This window comes from Anguilla anguilla, chromosome 2, assembly GCF_013347855.1.
Source record: "Anguilla anguilla isolate fAngAng1 chromosome 2, fAngAng1.pri, whole genome shotgun sequence".
Taxonomy (NCBI): Eukaryota; Metazoa; Chordata; class Actinopteri; order Anguilliformes; family Anguillidae; genus Anguilla; species Anguilla anguilla.
This window is the reverse complement of record NC_049202.1, coordinates 63,586,987-63,609,227: the sequence shown is the minus strand read 5'-3', so window position 1 is coordinate 63,609,227 and position 22,241 is coordinate 63,586,987. Positions and strand designations below refer to the sequence as shown.

General features: G+C 38.8%; 2 protein-coding genes, 1 long non-coding RNA gene and 3 gene segments (V, D, J or C); 5 read left to right on the top strand and 1 right to left on the bottom strand.

Moving 5' to 3' along the window:
- The window catches only part of LOC118220446 (titin-like), a 435,810-nt gene that overhangs the window by 278,585 nt on the left and 134,984 nt on the right, over window positions 1-22,241 (bottom strand). The window lies entirely within an intron of this gene.
- Window positions 1-22,241, top strand: part of LOC118220452 (immunoglobulin gamma-1 heavy chain-like) — a 147,741-nt gene that overhangs the window by 75,523 nt on the left and 49,977 nt on the right. The gene's annotated exons all lie outside the window — the stretch shown is intronic.
- LOC118220492 lies at window positions 12,406-12,966 on the top strand. The segment is given in 2 exon segments: window positions 12,406-12,544; window positions 12,638-12,966. Coding segments are annotated over 2 exon segments (360 nt in total).
- Window positions 14,068-14,667, top strand: LOC118220478. The segment is given in 2 exon segments: window positions 14,068-14,176; window positions 14,267-14,667. Coding segments are annotated over 2 exon segments (366 nt in total).
- Window positions 18,147-18,857, top strand: LOC118220521. Its single transcript, XR_004763961.1, has 2 exons — window positions 18,147-18,249; window positions 18,429-18,857. It is a non-coding gene; the product is annotated as an uncharacterized LOC118220521 (long non-coding RNA).
- Window positions 20,255-21,025, top strand: LOC118220515. The segment is given in 2 exon segments: window positions 20,255-20,352; window positions 20,471-21,025. Coding segments are annotated over 2 exon segments (336 nt in total).

Genomic DNA, 22,241 nt, shown 5'->3' with positions numbered 1-22,241 from the left:
GTTCAGTTTGTTGAAATGGGGTCAGAATGTACAGAATTTAATGTTTTTAAGGGCTGAGTGTCTGTGGCTGTTGTGGTTATTTCTGTGGGGAACCCTGAAAAGTGCCAAACTCTCGGTGCTGTATAGGTATGGGGCATGCCCCCGCCAAGGCGTAACTTGGCGGGATGGCATACCTGCCATCCCAATAATACCTGCCATCCCAATATCTGTGGAACTAACAGAAGCTTCTGCCTTTTCCAGAAAATGTGTTGTCAGAATATGTGATTTATGATAGAAGGGGGAGGGAGAGTCAAGTGGGAGACGAGCACTATCATTTTTAAAAAATAAGGAAGGAAGGGGCTGATAAATAATGGTGTCCGAGAATTGGGAAATAATGGTGTCAAAAACAGGACGTAATTAACAACAAAATTAAGTGGGAAGTACTAAATTTAAGCTCCACAACAGGAGGGTTTAAAAAAATGGATAAAAGAAGCAGTTGGCCCCAGGGGAGGAGAGAGTGTGTTTTGCGAATGCTTGGAGAGTGATCGGATGTATTGTCTTTACTTATGAGTGACTGTTAGTTGTACTGAACTGCGCAGATCAGCCCGGGTTCTTGTATGTAATCATTGATTCACTAACAATAAACCCAGTTGCATCAGACTCTGAGAAGTGTGCATCTTTTGAAGAAGCATTCAACAGTGTGGAGGAGAGCAACCTCAGCATTCCTGGCCCAGGCCGGGGCCCGTTTTTCCTGCCCACAAACTTCACATGTCCACACAATAAAGCCCCAAACTAAGGGGATTTTGCGTTTTCTCCTTCTCCTTCTCCTTCTTCTTCTTCTTCTTCTCATTCTTATTTTTCCTGCCGCCTATCCCACTTACAACATTTCTCCCCATTGGACATTTTACCGACACCAGCCAAATCCTCACCCTCACGACCCAATCAAAAACTTGCATACACACGCAAAATACCCATACCTTGTTACTCTGAAACATTTCCAATTCTAACAGCTAATCTGCCTGTAGCCTAGTGGGTGAGGTTACAGTCTTGGGAACATGGGGTTGTAGGTTCAAACCCAGCTAGGAGCACATTTCTTTAATTCTGCTTTTACCCTCACTAATAATTGTCTGCTACTTCTCAATTATTGCTTTTGCACCATATCTACCAGCTGTTCACCGAACGTATTTACACTGCATTATGATGTACCGTCTGCATGTTCAGTTATTAACTGGCTACAATATTGCAAAGCCATATGGATTCAATGGGAGCTCTTCTGTGCTTACTGGCCTGTGTTCTTCTTTAAAACCACGGACAGGTTTGCTAATGATATTTTACGCATTGCATAGCTATGTCATGGTGCTGCATTAACAAAGTCACAGACTGGTAATCCTCCGGTTGAAGGATTGAATCCCGCCTCGCCCTCAGGCAGATAAATTCCTCTTTTACACTAACGTTTTCTTACGCTTTTATATTTTCTTTACCAAAACTCACTCACGGCCACTCATATGCATTTCATGACGGCAAATGTATTCCTTTTATTAAAAAGTTACACTAGTTCATCAGTGTGCCATTTCTACTAACTATATTTCTTCACTTGGCTACCGTACAAAACCTTCTTATCAGCAAACGCCACGTTTCTACATTCATGTTACCTTGCCCTGTTCTCTATCTAGCCACATACAAACAATTACTACGTATGTACGTTCTGCAACTCCCCAATAAAACATTACATTTAAAATCATAACTCACATAGAAGTATAACTACTAGTACTAGTACAAGTACAGTACAGTATTAGTGCAATAGATTTCACATGTTACTTAGCCCTCCACTTTAACAGCTAATGCTTTATACCGACTGTTATAAATACCATTCCATAAGGAAACAAAGCTCGCTCATGGTCACTTTATTTACTCCGCACTATAGTCTGTCATCATGTCAACCTTCACCTACATGCCCATTCTGCTAAAAACATATTGTTTCAACTACGCAATTTCATCATTTCATCCTCATTTCTCTCACACTGTTGTTATTTTCTCATATGCAAAGCCTACTGGGACATATGCGTCTGCTCCTATTCTCCAGTATCAAGTTTTCTGGTTCTAGCTTAGCAAAACAGCGTACAGGATTCCCACCTGCAGATAAGCCTATCAAAATGCCTTATAAACCTTACAAACACTAAAAGTGCATCTCCACGAAATAACAGACAACGGTGCAGGACAGAAGGGTACACAAATTGCGACCTAGGGAGCTCTAATTCTACGGGCTTGCTGATTCTTTTCTCACTCAAGGCTTGTTGGATGGCCGTCAAATCCTTGTGTTTACACTTACACGCCACCACACCCTTTGTCACAGCCACTGTTTTACATATATAGCAAACCGAAACTGCTAAACAGTACACGCTCATCAGACTGTACAAATTCACACAAGGATAGCCATAATCCACAACCGTTTCTTACAGGGTCACTTCGCATTTCTCACTCTCATAATAAAACGCTTTGCAAAAAGAAATGATATCTCATAAAAAACATGTTTTCAACGTACCAAAATGCCAAGTTACTCAAAAGTATTGTGTGGTGTGGGGATGGGTGATTTAAGCAGCCACACCTGTCCTGGGTCAAGCTAATTAGACCTGGCTAGTTATCTAATTGGTTAGGAATTGGATAATTGGCCAGGCTGATTGGACCCAGGAACAGGGGTGGCTGCACCTGTGCGTAGTGAGGCAATCGGTGCGCACAAGTTAAATCTGCCATCCCCACCCACACAAAGAAGCCTCTGTCATGACACTTTTTACATCTGCTCCTTGGCGGTAACATCTTGCCAACCTTGTAAATAAATGTGGGCTATTTGAACGTCGTCTCCCTGTGTCTCTGTACTGGAGGGCCCCTTGGAAAGCCACTTCGGTGGCCTGTGGCAGGCTTGTTTGCCACATATTGATATCAAAATGACGCCAAGTTACGGTACTACAAACAATATAGGCTATCTTGCCTCACCGAAATTAAATAAGATGTATTCCAAAGCAATGCTACCCAATATTTCCTCAGTTCTTTCAAGTCACTTGGCTGTCATTGATTCTTATTATGTAAAAACGTGCATGACTTTTTGTACTGTGCTGTCGTGTGCAATTTGTTTGACCCTGTTCCTGTTGTTTGTTGCTGTAGATGTTCTTGTAGTCACTGTCTTGGTCAGTGTGTGCTCATAGTAAATTTACTTGCAGGAAGGGTGTACATAAATAAATATTAGTGCATATGAGTATTGTTGGGCATACCTCACTTAAGAATCAGGACCATGGGCTCTTGGTACCTGCATAAGAACCTGCTTATGACAGGTGCTATCTGGACTGCATGTGAGAAAGAAAATAGATTATCACTGGGTCTTGTCTTAGGTTTAGCTTTACAAGATTGTACTATTCTACCAAGGAACATCATCAAGCTAAACTACCGACAAGCAGCACAAACTCATCTCAGTGTAATACTGGTCTTGTTCACCCTTGTCTTGACAATTGGAGGTTCTCATGCAGGACAGGTAATCTTCCTGAAATTATGCAGCTATATAGCTGTCCCTGCCACAAATATCCAATCATATTCTAACTGATTACAAATGAAGTCACAGCTCATTATATATCATTTAAAAGAGTGAGCATTTGTGAAACTTGAGAATACATTAGATTGTCACAGATGTACAGTGCTACACATGGAAGATGTGATGAAAGCTTATTTTCTGAATGTATTGATAATTATATGTCAAAAGTGTGTTATACAAAAGATGTTTTCTTGAGCTGAATCTCTTTATTTTTTCCATCACTCCACTACGCCTGTGTTTAGATCTCTTTCATTACCACATAAATGAAAATGTCAGTATAAAATCTGGTCCATGCCGGTGTTAACTGTGGACATCAGACCCACAGAGCAGCACATAATTGGCTGCAGTTTAGTCCAAGGAGGAAAGGTTTTAGTTGGCAGTCCTGTACTCAACCCACTAAGCAAAAAAGAAGCACAGCTCTGGTGGGACCCGCCTGCAAATTTCTCCGCTACATCCATGACTGGAACTCCAGCGCTGCTACCGTTGGAGCGCATCCTCCATTTCACACTGCATTATATTAAATAAGTACAGTGTTTTTGGTTTTTATTGGTTTTGAGGTTTTACCTCTTACACTAGAGTCCATTTTAAATTGTGTATATTTCACATCATATCTCTCAAGAAGTTAGTGAATATTTTCATAAGCTCTAAAAGATTAAAGAGAAGCGTTGGTCCTTAAAAATCTCTCAGTGTCTGAAATGCTGTTTCTGACGTGTAGAGCTGGCCGGAGTGCAGTGTACAGGGCAGCAGAGGGAGGTGTGCTCTGTATATTTAACCAGACTCAGAGTGAAAGCTGCATATCAGAGTTTAGCAGAGCTAAGGCTTCACAGTCAAACCTGAAAACTCTCATCATATTGCGTGTCGTTCTCAGCTAACATGTGGTATTTGTGTAAAATGCATGAAATGTCATGAAAAAAGCATAAATAAATGTCCAGTCATAAAAAATTCAAACATGTTTTTTATTTATTAATAATTTGTCTACATGACACAGCTTACTGAAATTCACCCATTTGCCATATGGGTTTTCCCATTTTATCATCAAGAATGTAACTTTTTAAACAGTGTAAATAATATTCAATTTGAATATTATTCAAATTAATTATTATAATTTAAATGTATTTAGCTGATAAGGAATATACATTAATGGCAGTTTAAATCCTGTTATAAATCTTATAATATCTTATCAAAGTTGTATCATTGTATTGATACAGGTTCCCAAATGCCATTCTCTAGCTTATCTATTACTTTGATTTTTATTTAGAGTACATTGATAATTTGTTACATCTAGGGCAAAACACTAAAATCTACCAAAAATGTAATGTAATGATTTTCCCATTTACCATGACATAAAAAGATTCTAAATGACTTATGTATGTATCATTATGCTTACATACATAAGTCATTTAGAATTTTTTATGTCATGGTAAATGGGAAAATCATCAACATATGCATCCAGAACCTTTTTAATATGGCTATATTATCTTACTGCATCAAATGTGAGGTTAAGAATACAGAATCAGAGACATTTTGTATGTCCCTTTTGGGTTAACAGAACAAACATCAGAAAATCACAAAATGCAGTGAAGTGTTTTAAAATGGTGTCCTCAGTGTGAATTTATTTAATATATTTCATATATCTGTTTTACTGAAATGATGAATTGAAGTTAACCTTTGCATATGCCTTAGAATGGCCATACACAGGCAGTTTCGGTCTCTGTGCTGTCCCCTGTCTCCACACCTGCAGCTTTTGAAACTTCCCCCCAAACTGCCATTTCATTTCACACACTTCCTCAAAAGAGAAACAGACTTCTGGCCTAGCATGGTAGCAGTGTAGTAAAGCTCAAGGTAACTGGACATACAGGTTTTATTGATAATGACTAATGTTCAACTTGGCGATGTGGAGTTGTCACGACCTGGCTCAAGGGCCATGACAAAAAGGGAGACGCACACTGACGCATTTAAAAAGCAAGTTCACATTTATTCTAACTAACCTAATTATACCCAAAAACAAGACAAACATGCCGTGTGAAAGTCAGCATTATCAGTAGCGTAGGTGAGTGGCTGTATGAAAGGTATGCTGAAGCAATGTTGTGTAGTGTAAAACCAAAAACACAACCAACACCAAAATACAAACCAAACAGTAGGGAGAGAGCTCTCCCTCAAACTGGAGACAGGCATCTTAAACTCTCTGGGAGCCCTGAACACAGGTGCTCCCAATTGCACCAACGACCCTCTGCTCTGCCCCTCAGGCACCTGTGAACAATATCACAACGAGCAGCAGAGTCTTCAGGGCAACAGTTAATAGATTTTCATTGGGAAAAAGTGTTCAGGGAAGTATTTATGTGAAGTGATCAAGGTGGCAGCGTGATGCTGTTTTTAAGTGTTCAGGGCAGTTGATGGAATTATTGTTCGAGGAACTAGATGAAAGCAGAAGTGTTCAGGTCAGCAGTGTGCAGTTTGGAGTATGAAGTCATGTTCTAGGTACTGTAGTACGGAGTAGCATTAGGCCATGGCAACATTGTAAAGTGGTGTTCATGGCTGCCATGAATGTTTAGTCTGGGTAGTAGTGCTCAAGAGAGAGGTTTGCTGTGAAGTGTCAGGGTAGAGACATGTTGCAGTGAAATAGTGATCATGGCTGAGTGAATTAGTGCTTACAGTAATAGGGTGGAGCTCAATTCAGAGTGATGTGTGTGTGATAGTGCTGTCAGGGCGGTGGAATAAAGTCCTGAGCAGAGGTCCTTCTGAGCAGACTGGATCTATTGCAATTTGTGCGGTTGATTGAACAATAAAAACACATTGAATATGTAAATTAGATGTCATAACAACAGTGGGACAGTGGGTTGCCAGTCTGAAACCCCTCCCCTGCCTCAGCCAGCTGCACCCGGCTCTGCATTTGCATTCTCTGCTGCTGTGGCTTGTTCTTCGCGGCACAGAAACCCCTGTGTGGGTATTCTGGGATGTGCAGGGCAGGTGTGGGTTCTGCTTGAACAACAAAAGGCTGAAAATATCTGCACTTCTTAGAACTGGAGGGGTGTGTGTGTGTGTGTGTGTGTGTGTGTGTTACGAGTGAGTTTGGGCGTTTCCATTTTAACGTTATTCTGCTTCATTGTGGGATGTTTGTTCAACATCACATAGCAGAAAAACATGCTCCTCTTTTGTAAAATGACTTAAAGCTGTTGTGCTTATTTCACACAGAGAACCTGCAGTTTCCTCAAAGGGCAGCAGGAAGAGTAAATAATAACTTATGAAACGCATCCCATAAAAATCTGTCTGTGTACAGCAGCTCATTCCTCTGTTTCTCTATGGGGATCCTGTAAGAGCCCAAACCACAGACCACCAGCCCCAGGAAGGGAAATTCATCTGCTTTATTTCTCATTTATTACCATCCACCAAAGATATGAGACATTAGCATTTTCACACATATTGTCTTTGCATCATATCTCATTACAACAGAAAGCTAAATAACTTATCTTTCTTATTTTCTTCAAAGATATGAGACATTAGCATTTTCACACATGCCTTTGCAATCATATCTCATACAGTACAATACAATTGAAATTGACAATGCACTTCTAAGCTAAATAGCCATGTCCTTGTCCATGCCATTTATTCTGTCCACAAAGTTTATCTTGAACATTCATTTCTCAATATGACATATTCCCCAAATACCAGACAGTTTAGTTCACATGCAACTTCAAAAATGAAATAGCCGGTAACTTGCTGAAGCTTTTAAAAATATATTTTGTCATTTTCATTCTATGTCGTATTACACTGAAAATCGGTATAAACAGGAAGTCTATATTGGTTTTTGAATATTTATGTAAAGAAATTATATTTTGAAAAATTCCATTGTAAATTACAGAATATTTAGTTATCTATCATTAAAACAGAAAAATAATTCTTCATTTCAGTCAAAAAAGTGACTGATATAACATGCAAATTATCACATGTTTCACCTAATTTGCTTACCTTCATAGCAAAAAATCTAAAGTCATAATACAAAAATACTTTGTATTTTACTTTATATTCAATTGGTAAAATTTTGTTCTGGACTAAAGCATTTCTTTACCTATTCACCAGTGGCACCTCCCCTTAAATGCTGTATAACTTTGTGACTTGTCATCTTTGAAATAATTTATTCAAATGAGATGCACAACAGAGATGAGCGGCACATTAAATGGGCGGAGACTCAGCATGAATATTCAGTTTTTTAAAGCCTGGTGGTTGGCTTGTCATATTTACTCACAGGGTTAGAATATCTTTTTAACGTACTGGTTAAATCAAAGCTCCCTCATCATTTTTCAGACACCTTCTCTATATCTGAGCACATCCACATATTAAATTGCATATTTTATATGGACTGAGGTATTGGCATGTTTAGGAAATTACCCACAGGTGTAAACAATCATTTGCATTCACATGAGGTGGAATCATAGAAATCTGTCAGCACAGCTGTGGACAGCAATAATATCAAAGAACATACAGCATGAACAGTTTTGCAGTCCTCCCTTCCTCCCTGGATTTACTGGATTAAAACATTTAAATGATCCCTTTATAAAGAGCAGCTTCCATGTTCCTGTGCTTCATTCCTGCTCCTCTAAAGCATGATGTCTGAACTGAGTCTCACTGCTCAGACTCACTCTGGTCACACATCAGTATATTACTAATGTGAAGGACATGAGATCAAGTGGATCATGCAGCTGATCATTAAAAAGTGACAGTCTCACATCAAAGCCAAACTGTATAGTCCTTAGTTTATAGAAGTTATGCTTTCAACATGTGTAAATACATGACATGTAAAATTACAATGTGCATTTAAACAAAATATTTTCAGTTTTGATTAGGGGGTGGGGGACCTGACCGCTGAATAAAATGTATTATTTTACTTGTTTTACTTTTGATAAAATAAAAACATGGCAGAAATGACATGGCATAAAACAGGAATAAATTTATATTGAATAAGATGGCACACCTTTTCCATGCCAGAATTCCCTGTGACCTTTCCAGGAAATACTGTTGACTGAATTTGTGTAGGAGAAAAAAATGTTGAATTCGGATGGTCAGAATATCCATTATGTCGAGCACTGCTGCCCCCTTGTGGAAGACAATTCAAAGTTGCAGAGAATTAATACTGCTTCCATCGACATTACTCCACACACTTAATCAGTAAAGACTGATGGATATATTGAGTTTAATCAGAAGTCATTTAAAGTGGTTATAGTTTAATTATGTATTTAATGCGAATGGCAGCTCTATATGCAGTGTGTTGTGTGTGGCCTCATAAATCTCACACTAGGCAGTAGCCAGTGAGATTAAAGCCAGAGACTGTGCAGGTCAGCTTCACTGACTCTCCTGGCCTCTTCACTTCCTGTCCAGGCTGGCTCAGCACAATGTCTCCTTGGACACCTGTTGAGGGCAGAGATCCCCACTGGTTTTTGAAACATTTTATTGAACTTTCCAAATATGACCTGATGTAATATTTGTTTTTTTGAATTTCCTCAGAAACAAAACAAACCATGCTATCCTCTACTATTATATTATTATATTTTTACATTACATAATTGAAGAAATCTGCAGTGTACCTCTGCAGTATTATTTACTATACAGGCACAGTAGCTGCTGGCAAGGCTCTGCGTAGCAGAAAATAAAAAGCTGTTATTTCAAATAATGATACACAAAAAAAAAAACAATTAAAAAAAAGAAGAGGGAAAAAGCTCAGAACTGTGATTTATATTGATTTTCTGAGGCACGGAAAAGGATGATTGCATATGAAAGTCGCAAACACTGAAACGGTGACTCTGGTTGTACCTGCAGACAGGTGTACACAGGCTCAGTTCTAGGCAGAGGCACCACCATGTGGTCACCATGGGTGATTTCATTTACAATAAATCAAATCAGACTTTTACTCGTCTACGTGTTTGACTTATTAAGCTAGTTCAGTGTTTCATGTTACATGTGTTCAGCTAATGAACTTGCTGTGTTGGCATAGCCTTGTGTTCTGGATACTCTGAGTGACTGATAGAAAAGAAACAGCCACCGTGGTCACAGGCATTTCTAATAAGCACAGACCAGATTGGTCCATTTCGTTTGCTATTTAGATTAAGAAACAAACAAAAGCAGCTTCCTTCATTGATTGGGATGTTGCCACAACTCACTTCACATTAACTCACAAATTTGCTTGTGCGTCAATGTTCATGCATAGTCTTTTTTTAATGAATAAAGCCCCATGCTTCATAATCTGAGGATGCGGCTGGTCTCATGTTACCATTGGAAATGTGTCTCCTTGATTAACAGCACTGTGAGCCGCAAAAACATGCGTACACGCATTATCAAACATCTTCATTTACTGTTACAATTATTCAGCACATCTATTACAATTATGCAACATCGGACTGCACGTACCTTGATTATAATTGTTATGTTATGAATGTTATTAAAATGGTTATTGACTACTGACATTAAATTTCAGTAGTCAATGACAAATTTCATAGTGCTTGGCTAAAAATTTTCTGAATAAATGGGCAAAATCCAAAAACTGTTACAAACACTCCTCTATTTTTTCCAGTGTTCCTGGTTCAAACTTCAGTCATTGCCTGACTGGACTATTGAAACTCCCTCTTGGCCTGTAAATTGTGAGTGTTTACTTCTGTGATGCCACTTTTATTTTTAGTACATATTACCATTGACAATTGTTACATGGAATACTGGAACTGGAATAAAAATGCTAACTATGTTAACATTAATTCTGAATTTACTCCATTAGTATTGTTTATGATCTTAACTCCATAGCAAAGCTGGTGGAAACAGTGTTCTGTTTCATACAACTCCAGGAGGGGGCAGCAGTGCTCCTCATAATGGATATTCTGCCCTTCTGAATTTATCTTGTTTTTCTCCTTCCTCCAACCTCGAGAGATTTAAACAAATTCAGTGCACAGAATTTCCTATAAATGCCACTGAGAATTCTTCTCCCAACACAGGAGCATCACCTGTAAGACAGAGAGGGAGATCTGTGTGTCACAATGGGAGCTATTATAACATTCATAGTGTTGCTGGGAACTTTATTTTGTAAGTGTGGATACTGTATTCATTTATTATCTTTCAAAACAATATTATTCAATATTTACATTTCCTTCCTCTCATTTTATTTTTCAGTAAATTTAACTAGTATATTTTGCATTAACTATTTTCTTTGATAACTGCACTAACCTTTGCATAATTATCTTTTCCTTTAATCTCTCATACAGATGGTCACTGTGTTGAACTCACCCAGCCTGGATCTATGGTTTTAACACCAGGGCAGTCTCTGTCCATCTCCTGTAAAGTCTCTGGGTATTCCCTGACTGATAGCAGCTACTGTACACACTGGATCCGACAGCCTGCAGGGAAAGCTCTGGAGTGGGTTGGATGTGTCTGTGGCAGTGGGAATACCTATTACAAAGATTCACTAAAGTCCAAGTTCACTGTGTCCAGAGACACTTCCAGCAGCACAGTGTCTTTGAAAGGGAGCAGCCTGCAGACTGGAGACACAGCTGTGTATTACTGTGCGCGAGAGTCACAGTGAGAGAAAGTCATGTGGGAGTGATACAAAAACTGCTTCACACTTCAGTTCACACAGTCAGCAATAGAAACAGTATTTCTTACATATAAATTCCCTGTAGTTAAAAGTATTAACCTGAAGTCAACAAGTGAAATAAGCAAATTTAGATTTCTGAGGATTGAATATATTTTTCCACAACAAATATCAATGACATTTTTATAAAGAATACCTGAACGTAGAATAAGCTGAAAAGTGGTCAGAAACTGAACATGGAGAAGGAAATGTAAAACACCATGGGAAAACATTTCAAAAGGGACAAAACTGGAGAATAAATTACTCCTGGTGAAAATCGCATTTGAGCAGGCATTTATATGCATATTCGTGGGTTATTGGATGTAGCTGAATATGGTTTACATATTGATTAACATTGCAACAGTTTCTTATGGTAAAATACATTTGGAGATGATTCTGTTGAATGTGCTTAGTTCTGGGACATATAAGTTGGAATTGCTGTTATCGGGTCTTCTCTCTGTACCAATAACAATAATCAAAACCTGAGCACATTCACAGGGACACTGTACTGAAGAAGATTCAGCTGTTCTGACAGGATATTAAACTGACATCCTGATTCGCTGTTGTCATTAAATATTCAATGACGCCCATCACCATAAAAGTTGGTGGGGGAGGGGGGGGGGGCAGAGAGGCTCGTCATAATATACCTGGACATCAGTATATTATTCGAGCTGCTCTTACACGCTCAGATTACATTCCTCTGGTTTAAATTGCCCAGCATATTTCAGTTTTTACATTTCCTTTAAAGTATCTGCTGACAAATAACTAATTTTAGACTGAAAATCAGTTCTTAGAGAATATGAGTTGACAATAAAAGTACTTCTGTTCATCTAAAAAAAAATTTTTTCTATGGGCCTGAATACTTTCTTAAGGCAGTATATGTCTGGAGATCAGGATATTATACGAGCCATTCTTACACACTGAGACAACATTCATTTGTTTAAAGTGTCCTCTGAACAGCACTACAGTAAAGATCACACTGCTGTAGACAAGATGCTTTGGAGCAACAGGAATGGAGCAGAACTGCATGGCTACTGAACATGGAACATGGCTCTTTAAATAATATAATTTCCCTCTTGACTGTAATGCATATTATGTGGGGAAAATGTAAACTACAACCTTACAATCTAGCCATTGTCATATTGCATTTGCAATCTACAGCTCTGACTGCTCTATTTAAACAGTGTGTGATCTGCCCACCCAGTGAGGAGGAGTTCATGCAAACTCTGAGCTCTTCCTTCTACATTTACCTCTCTGCACTGAGGGAGGAGGGACTGCTGTTGGAGGCTGACTGTAGGACTATAATCACAGACTGCAGTCAAAGACTTTCACCATGACTGTTATAACCAGCCTACTTCTGATCACAGCAATCTTTGCCAGTATGTTTTAATTTCTCATTAATTTAGTTTTTACTGAAATGTTGATTTGTGAGGTTGTGGATTGTGAGTTCTGAATCTTCCTTAATTTCACAGGTGTTAAATGTCAAACACTGATTGAGTCTGAACCAGCAGTTAAAAAGCCTGGAGAATCCCACATGCTGACCTGTACAGCCTCTGGGTTCACATTCAGCAGCTACTATATGCACTGGATCAGACAGGCTCCTGGGAAGAGACTGGAGTGGGTGGCCCAGATCAGGCCTGATAGCAGTGCCACATGGTATGCCAATTCTGTTCAGGGAAGATTCACCATCTCCAGAGACAACAGCAAGAACCAGCTGTATTTACAGATGAACGGCCTGACAGCTGAAGACACCGCTGTGTATTACTGTGCCAGAGACCCACAGTGAGAGAGAGTGAGGGGAGAGCCGCACAAAAACCTCTTCCCCTTTACCACACAGAGCTACAGCACAGAGCCCTGGAATGAACTTTGCTGTATGAAGAGTAACTCAGGGTTTCTATTTAAATACCTCTGAAGTGTTCTGTTCTTTAGGTCTCATTTATACTATCATATGATTAGTAAGTCTTGGTCATCTTTCATATACCCTTTTGAGTCACCTACAAACCAGCAGGTTGTAGCCAAGTTCTGTCGCTCCAATATTCAATATGAATTCTGCTCAAGGTGACATTAATGTACATACATTAATATTACCCCAATGTGAAATTGGTACTGATACTACAGGTTTCTCTGATTTTGTATATGTGATATATTTCCCATATCATATTCTGAAGTCCCATAATAAAATCGCCCTGTGGAATAAATGTGTTGCTTCATTATATCCTCCCATGTTGGAATCCAAGCGATTCGAAGTGATATATTTCATGGAGTTTAGACCCAAACCAACTCATGCAAGCACACTGCAGTCCTTTCACTGAACACAAAATGTCCATCTCACAATTATTACTAAAGGATTGACCATCTACAGTATAAATGACCAATAAGCATTTTGCATAAAATCTTGTAAAATTGTCTCTAAAAGCCCCAAATGCATTTGTACAATATACAGAATGCATTCCTTCATTTTCTGGAATTCAACCCACAGTTCACTTAATTTCTGACATTGGTTTAAAATTTCAATAAATTATAATATTTACTATTTATTCATTTTTTCATGTCTGTTCCTGCACAGGATTTTCTTTAACTGACAAACCTTGTAGACAGGCTTCACTGTAGAATTAGCAATTGCCACATCCATTCAGTCTCATTGCTGTATATCCTAATGTTAATGAAACAGGTAAAGTAGACTGTAGATTGTTGGGTAAGGTTACAGAAATGAAAGTGTTTTGTATTGAAAATAAGAACCACAGTTTTTATCTGCAGCTCCTGTGAGTTTCCCGTCCTGTTGCTTCTACACTGTTGTGATTGTGATCAGCAGTGCCCCTCACTCTGCCCTCCCCTAGAGGAGGGTCCAGTGCAGACCTCCCACTGCTTTAAATGGAGCCAGTGTCAGTGTGAGAACCAGAGCAGCAGTCAGTGGGACTCAGTCTGTGCTTTAACTCAGTGCTCCTCCTTCTCTCCTGCAGTCATGAAGCTTCTACCAGCCCTGCTGCTGCTCACAGCACTCACTCTCTCAGGTCTCTCTCTTATTCTCTCTCTCCTCTCTTTCTTTCTCTGTGCTTCTTCCGTGTATCACATTTGAAATCTGACTTTTATTTTAATTACAGGTGTTCAGGGTGAGATTGTCCTGACAGAGTCTGAAGCAGTGCTAAAGAGACCAGGAGACTCTCACAAACTGACCTGTACAGCCTCTGGGTTCACATTCAGAAGCCACGATATGCACTGGATCAGACAGGCTCCTGGGAAGGGACTGGAGTGGGTGGCCGAGATCAGTAGTGCTGGTGGCAGCACATACTATGCCACGACTGTTAAGGGAAGATTCACCATCACCAGAGACAACAGCAAGAACCAGCTATATTTACAGATGAACAGGCTGGCAGCTGAAGACTCTGCTGTGTATTACTGTGCCAGAGACCCACAGTGAGAGAGAGTGAGGGGAGAGCCGCACAAAAACCTCTAACTCTTTATCACACAGTGCTACTGTATAGAACTTGATTTACTGGCCGAATTAAATAACAATACATTTTTTAAATGAAAAATAAATATCAAATAATGTTGGTGTCCATTCAGTTTATTGGATACACATGTCTATATCAGAAAGAAAAGAAGCATGTTCCCATAAGCTTTTCATATTGATGAGATAACAATGCAATTTTGGTGAAACAAAACCTTAAGACCTCCTCCACTCAAAAAACGTGTTTTCTTAATGTCAACTCCTTTTGGAAGCATGCCCTTCACTATACAGATTGATTTTTGAGCAGAACTTGTCAACAGAACCCTTTTCACATTCTTCCACTGAAGACGAAGAGCATCTCCTTACTTCCCTGAAAATTGTTTTGATAGGATTTTAAATTGACATCCTGACTCACTGCTGTCATTAACTATTCCCTGACTCCCATTGCCATAAGTCTAGGTGAGAATCAGGGATGCTGATCAGAATATATGTTTGTTATATGAAGCGTACAATAAAGCCTGTGTGCGTCTCAGAATTGCAGACTGTGTGGTTTGTATGGAGAGGAACATCAGAACCCATTACATTGTTGTTGAGGCAAAAGAGTACAGTAAGATTACAGATTTGTACATTGAACCATTCAGTAGTATTTCTCTTCATGCAAATTAGCACATCACTTAGAATATCACATTAGCATTTTCAAATAGTTTACGCCAACACTAGTTCCTGATACAATGCTACCGGTTCTAGTCATATCTGTAATTTACTAATAAAAACACAATATAAACAGATATGTTGAGATATACACCTGCTTTTTTGTGGGAGCACAAACATTTACAAATATCTGCTGTCATTTGTTTTCCCTGAAGTTACCAAGAAAATGAGAAGGGCAGCACTCTTTTGTGTTTTTATCAATCTAGTTGGAATGTTGTACATTGCGCAGATATTCAAATCATGACATCTTGAACGTTCATTAGGTATTAACTCATAAGTAATGTTACATTTAAACAGTGTGTGATCTGCCCACCCAGTGAGGAGGAGTTCATGCAAACTCTGAGCTCTTCCTTCTACATTTACCTCTCTGCACTGAGGGAGGAGGAACTGTTGTAGGAGACTGACTGTAGGATTTTCATCACAGACCGAAGTCAAAGACTTTCACTATGACTGTTATAACCAGCCTGCTTCTGATTACAGTCTTCTTAACAAGTAGGTTTGAATCTGTCATACATTTAATATTTACTAAAATTGTATTATGATGTTATGTGTTCTAAGACGTTTTTGTTTTTCATTTCACAGGTGCTCAATGTCAGACACTGACTGAGTCTGAACCAGCAGTAAAAAAGCCTGGAGAATCCCACAAACTGACCTGTACAGCCTCTGGGTTCACATTCAGCAGCTATCCAATGAATTGGATCAGACAGGCTCCTGGGAAGGGACTGGAGTGGGTTGCCTTTATTCACACACAGAGTTCACCCATATACTATTCCAAATCAGTTGAGGGAAGATTCATTATATCCAGAGATGACTCCAACAGTAAGCTGTACCTGCAGATGAACAGGCTGACAGTTGAAGACACTGCTGTGTATTACTGTGCCAGAAGAGACCCACAGTGAGAGAAGTCAAGCCTGAGCCCTGACAATAACTCTCTACATGAAACTGTCACCACAGCAGACTTCTGGGAATTCATGTTTTTATTGCCCCTATGGCAAAGTATAGAGAGTCTGAATATTGAAAGTCAACTTGCTATTTTTGTTTCTGTAAGGGAGAGACATTATTTATTTCGATATATAATGTACATTTCATTTAATAATTTGTTTTGAACTGAACATCTATAGAAAATGTGCATACTTCACTGGTTTAAAGAAATAAACAGCACAGTGATAAACAGTTCAAGAAAGCACTGGAACAGTGTATGATGTTGTTACATGAGAGACGTTCCTCAACAGGTCCAATCTAACATTTCTATGTGCGACACACTATATTTGTATTTACTCCTAACTAATAACAGCCAAAGTGCTGTCATGTTTGTTTAATCTGTAGTAGCTTAATGAATACCAAGTACTTCAGCCTTCAGTCTCCTCATCTTGTGAGCTGAACTCTCTCTAAAGCCTTGACAATACAAAGACTGTGACTGATTTCATAGCTTTAATGTCATTTCCGGTGTAATTTGTGACTGCAATATACATTAAAATGTATTAAGGTGTTGTGTTTGTCATGGTTCTGTGTTTCTGTCTGTTTTTCCCTGTTGGGCCGCCATATGGCGGCATTTCTGTTTTGTGTCCTGCTCGTTCCCCTGTTGGTTAATTGTGTTATTGCTTTCAATTATTTTATTATTGTCTCGTTATTTAATCATCGTCCCCAACTGCCTCTCGTTTTCCCTTCCCTCTGGTTTGATTGTTCTTTGAGTTCACCTGTGTCTTGTTACCCCTGTCTATTTAAGTTCTTTGTCCCCTTGACTCGGGTGCTGGTTCTTTGTGTTTGTTTCCGACTTGTGCTCGTTCCTGACTTGTGTTTGTTTCTGACTTGTATGTATCTACCTACTTGTGTTCTGCCTGCCTGTGTTCTGTCTGCCTGTGTTCTGTCTGCCTGTGTTCTGCCCTGTCTGTGTTATACCTGTACTGTTTCTGTTCCCTGTGTCTGCTATGCTTTTGAGTTTGAGTTTCTAGTTTTGCTTGTTTTGAGTTCTTTTACATGTTTCCTGGTTTTTTTTATTTTTAATTTTCTTTTGGAATTGCCAAAAGTTGTATTTACATTTGAGTTTCGTGTTTTTTCCCACTCTGCGCCTGGGTCCTAACCCCGTACCATGACAGTGTTTCTTCTAAAGGTGCAATTAATATTAATTCAGTTATGCATCATAAAACTGATCCATTTTTATTATACCTTATTGGTAAATTTTAGAGACGTGTAAAGTTACTTATTTTCATTGAGGTAAAAGAGTACAGTAAGAGTACAGATTTTGTATAGAATACAGTTTAGTACCATTTCTCTACATGTAAATTAGCACACTGCTTAGTCCATCCCATTAGCATTATAAATTAGTTTACACAAACAGCAGTTCCAGATACAATGCTACCTGTTCTTGTCATACATGTAATTCATTCATAAAAAAAACACCATATAAACAGAGATATTGAGATACTCCTCGTTTTTCATTGGAGCACAAACATATACAAAGATCTGCTGTCATTTGTTTTCCTTGTGGTTACCTTTTGTCACCCAGAAAATAAGTCAATACAGCTCTCCTGTGTGTTTATATCAATCGAGTTGGAATGTTTTACATTGTGCAGCTATTCAAATCAAAACGCATTGAATATTAATTTGAAATGAACCCATAAGCATTGTTACTGATCTTAAAATCCGGAGCAATGCTGGTGGAAGCAGTGTGCTGTTTTTAATTATCCTCCAGGAGGGGGCAGCAGTGCTCTTTATAAAGGATACTCTGACCCTCCGAATTTACTGTTTTTCTCCTTGCTCCAATCCCCAGAGATTTAAATTAATTCAGCGCCCAGTGTTTCATATAAAAGCGACTGAGACTTCTCCTCCCAGCACAGGATCATCACCTGTTAGACAGAGAGAGAGACCTGTGTGTGACAATGGGAGTTCTTATAGCATTATCAGTGTTGCTGGGAACATTATCTTGTAAGTAAACATACTGTAGTCATATTTTTATTTTAAATTAAAAATATACTGTGGTGTTTCCCAAAATGTGACTTTTGAATAAGATTAAATTATCTTTTTTGTTCATGTTTGCTGGTTGTTTCAATAACTATACTACCTATTGATATATCTGACCATCGTTTTTATTTTTCTCTACTCAGATGGTCGCTGTGATGAACTCATACAGCCAGGCTCTATGGTTGTAAAACTAGGAGAGACTTTATCTGTCTCCTGTAAAGTGTCATATTCACTGAGCAGCTATAATACTCACTGGATCCGACAGCCTGCAGGGAAAGCACTGGAGTGGATTGGGTATATAGCATCGGGTGGTGGCGCTGCTTATAAAGATTCACTAAAGAGCAAGTTCACCATCACCAGAGACACCTCCAGTAACACAGTGTTTTTACGAGGGAGCAGCCTGCAGACTGGAGACACAGCTGTGTATTACTGTGCCCGAGAGTCACAGTGCAGCAAAGCAACGGCGGACCTGTACAAAAACATACCCTGATGAGTGTAATGGTAGACATTTAAGAGCTCTGTGAAGTTTGCACCCCACATGATCAGAATGTGAATTAAAATATTTTCATCCATTTGTGCTGCAGTGTGCCGATAAAATGTAAATCCCATAATGGTTTAGGACCTGTGTTTGTACCTCAAAAGTTGTCGTTTAAATTCCCAGCTGGACAGTATGTATTGTAGCCTTAAAAGTGCTTTTCCTATATCGTTTGACTAAAAACCCAGCTGCATCAATGGACTGTATGTAAATTTATAATTCACATTTACTGTTTCTATTATGAAACCGTGAATGAATAAGTCATGAATTCATTTTGAACATACAAAATGTTATCTTTTTTTTTTGCTTTAGGAAAACCTTATTTTATTATACACAAAATACAAAATTTTAGAGGCATGTAGTTTGTTATTGCCACTGATGTAAAGAAAATACAATTTATGTACATACAAATGAGCAGATCATCACTGTACTCAACTAAAAGGTCCAGATACAAACCTTACTGTTCTTGGTATATGTACAGAATATCTGTAGACAACAATATACTGGGATCAAAGGATATTAGTCCCCAGAGAAACACAAAGATGCACAAAATGCTCCTCATTGTAGACTCAGTCCCTAGAAAATTTTCTATTAAAATTCATTTACAACGTGAGCTTCACCTTGAAGACAAAGAGGGAGCATCTCACACCACAGACCTACTAAAAAACAAACTCCGCCCCCTTTTCTGTTAAAATATGACGACAGCCTCTAAGCCCTGGAGAGGTGAGAAGAGCAGCTCACTGCAGCTCATTTGCAACACAAACCATGTTCCCTGCATCACTGCTGAAGGTCCTGGCAGCTGCATCCTGTGAGTTTCTGTTTGTGTCCAACTGCTTAAAACCAGAGGAACGCCCAACCCAAAAATAAATTAAAATAACAATTATAATTATTCTGACTTTGGCTTCTGCCTACTGCCACACAGCCTTGCAATTTTTATATTTTCGATTGAAATGTCATGAAATTCATTTTTTTTTCTGTCTCAAAGTGTCCATTTCAAAATTTTGCTAGATTTCCAACAATTTTATAAGAAACATTCATTTTTCAGCAATCAAATAAAATTTATTCTTTCACATTATTTTGTGTGGTATTAAGTAACATTCTCACACATCTGCTGGAATGTTCTGAGATTTGAACAGCATCTGGAGAGTTAGAGCATTTTAATGACGGGAAAATAGCTATCAAAACTTGATTTAGATGTGTTGCGTTAGAATTTTAAATGCCTATATTTTACAATATTGCCAATATTTGCACAGGAAAGGAACATTTTCTGTAATGAAACATTCAGTAAGTAATATTTGTGGAACATTCAGACCAACTAAGCGTTTATATACACACTGTACACATTATGTAAATAGCATTTCCCATGAGAGGCGGTTATGTAAATCTCATGGGCCCCATGTTCTTTAAAACACAGAAATTACAGTACATATTCAGTGACGAGCAGCGCTGTTCACTTCTTGTCTTTTGTTGCTGTAAATGAAATAAAATGGAGGCCTTAATATTCATCATAGCTTTGCTGATTGCGTTTAAATGTAAGGACACAGCTGATTTCATTCCCTCTTTTCTCCTGTCTCACAACACTTGATTGAGTGGTGCTACAGCACTGGCTATAGAACTGTTGTAAAACTCTGTTTTTGTCCCCTTCTGCAGATGTTCATTGTGACATCACACTGACAGAGTCTGCTCCACAGATGAAGAAGCCTGGAGATTCCGTGAGGCTCTCCTGCAAAATTACTGGATTCTCACTCAGCAGCAACAGTGTGCACTGGGTTCGACAGGCTCCAAATAAAGGGCTGCAATGGGTTGGATACTATGGTGGTTCTTCTGACGATCGTTTCAAAGTTACAGAAGATTCATCCAACAGCATTGCTTACTTAGACATCACCAATCTCCAGTCCTCAGACACAGCTGTGTATTACTGTGCCCGAGAGACACAGTGAGAGTGTTTAAGGCCCTGCTGTACAAAAACCCTCCACAGATGATTTAGCAGGCACTGTGTGACTGGCTGTGCTGTGTGGCCTAAAGACATTTTCTGTTATTGTTTTTCTCCTGGATTTGCACCATACACAAAGTTGAAATTAATTTAAGAAAATAACAAACACATTTAATCCAACTTAATTTTATGTATTCAATTATTCCTCTATATTAAGCTCCCAGTGGATTCAAAGTGAGCAATAGCTTGAGTAACAAGTGAAAGTTTGTGAAACACAAAGATTGCAAATCTTTGGCATGATTAATATTTTCTTTGTAATATTTTATGGGATATATGATGTACAAAACAAGCTCCAGAATCAAAACCCTTAAAAATAATGCATATACACTTCAACGTTATGGCAATAAACAACACAAACTTTCAATTAGTCGTTTATTATTCTCATTATATAAATGGTAATAACATAACCATTAATTCCACTGAAATTTCTTAAACAAATAATAATCCTAATTTGCATAAACTGGGTTGTATCGTTGGTGCACAGACATGCATATTTAACTAGACAGGCAAGCGCACCTTCAGCTAACCTAATCTTGTGAAGCCCCAGAAATAAGCCAGTACTGCACATGTTGAGTGCAAAACACTGGGGCTCCCATTGAAGTGAATGAGGAATATCAGACTTTTGAAGGTAAAATAAAACTTTCCAAATGATATTTTGAAACTCCATTAATGATCATAACATTTCATATGTAAAGCAGATATTTTTTAAATGCAATATGTAATAAAACATTTTTATGGATTTACTAACTATTGTTTTCAAACATAATGAAATGTATGATCACAAGAGCTTGATTCAAGAGATTACCTTTGGTTGTTAAATCACCTTAGTTTTCTACATTGAATTCAATTCGGCAAGTGAATTGCCATTACTTCCTAGGCTTCACTGCTTGGACCCTCCTAGACTCCAACCCTCCCCAGTTCCTATGTACACTCTATGCATTGGTGGAAGCAGTCTGCTTTTTAACATTCTCCTCCAGAAGGGGGCAGCAGCACTGATCCTCCCATCCATTATCTATATCCGCTTATCCTGAGCAGGGTCACGGGGGGGTGCTGGAGTCTATCCCAGTATGCAATGGGCAAGAGGCAGGAATACACCCAGGACAGGCTGCCAATCTATCACAGGGCACACACACACACCATTCACTCACACACTCATACCTATGGGCAATTTAGAGTCTCCAATCGGCCTACCTGCATGTCTTTGGACTGTGGGAGGAAACCGGAGTACCTGGAGGAAACCCATATGGACACAGGGAGAACATGCAAACTCCACACAGAAAGGCCTAAGCCGAGATTCAAACCCATAACCTTCTTGCTGTAAGGCGACGGTGCTACCCACTGCACCACCGTGCCACCCAGCACTGCTCATAATATAAAAATATTGGTTAAATAAGACTAGTGTTACAAATACAGGGTCCAGCGTTTAAC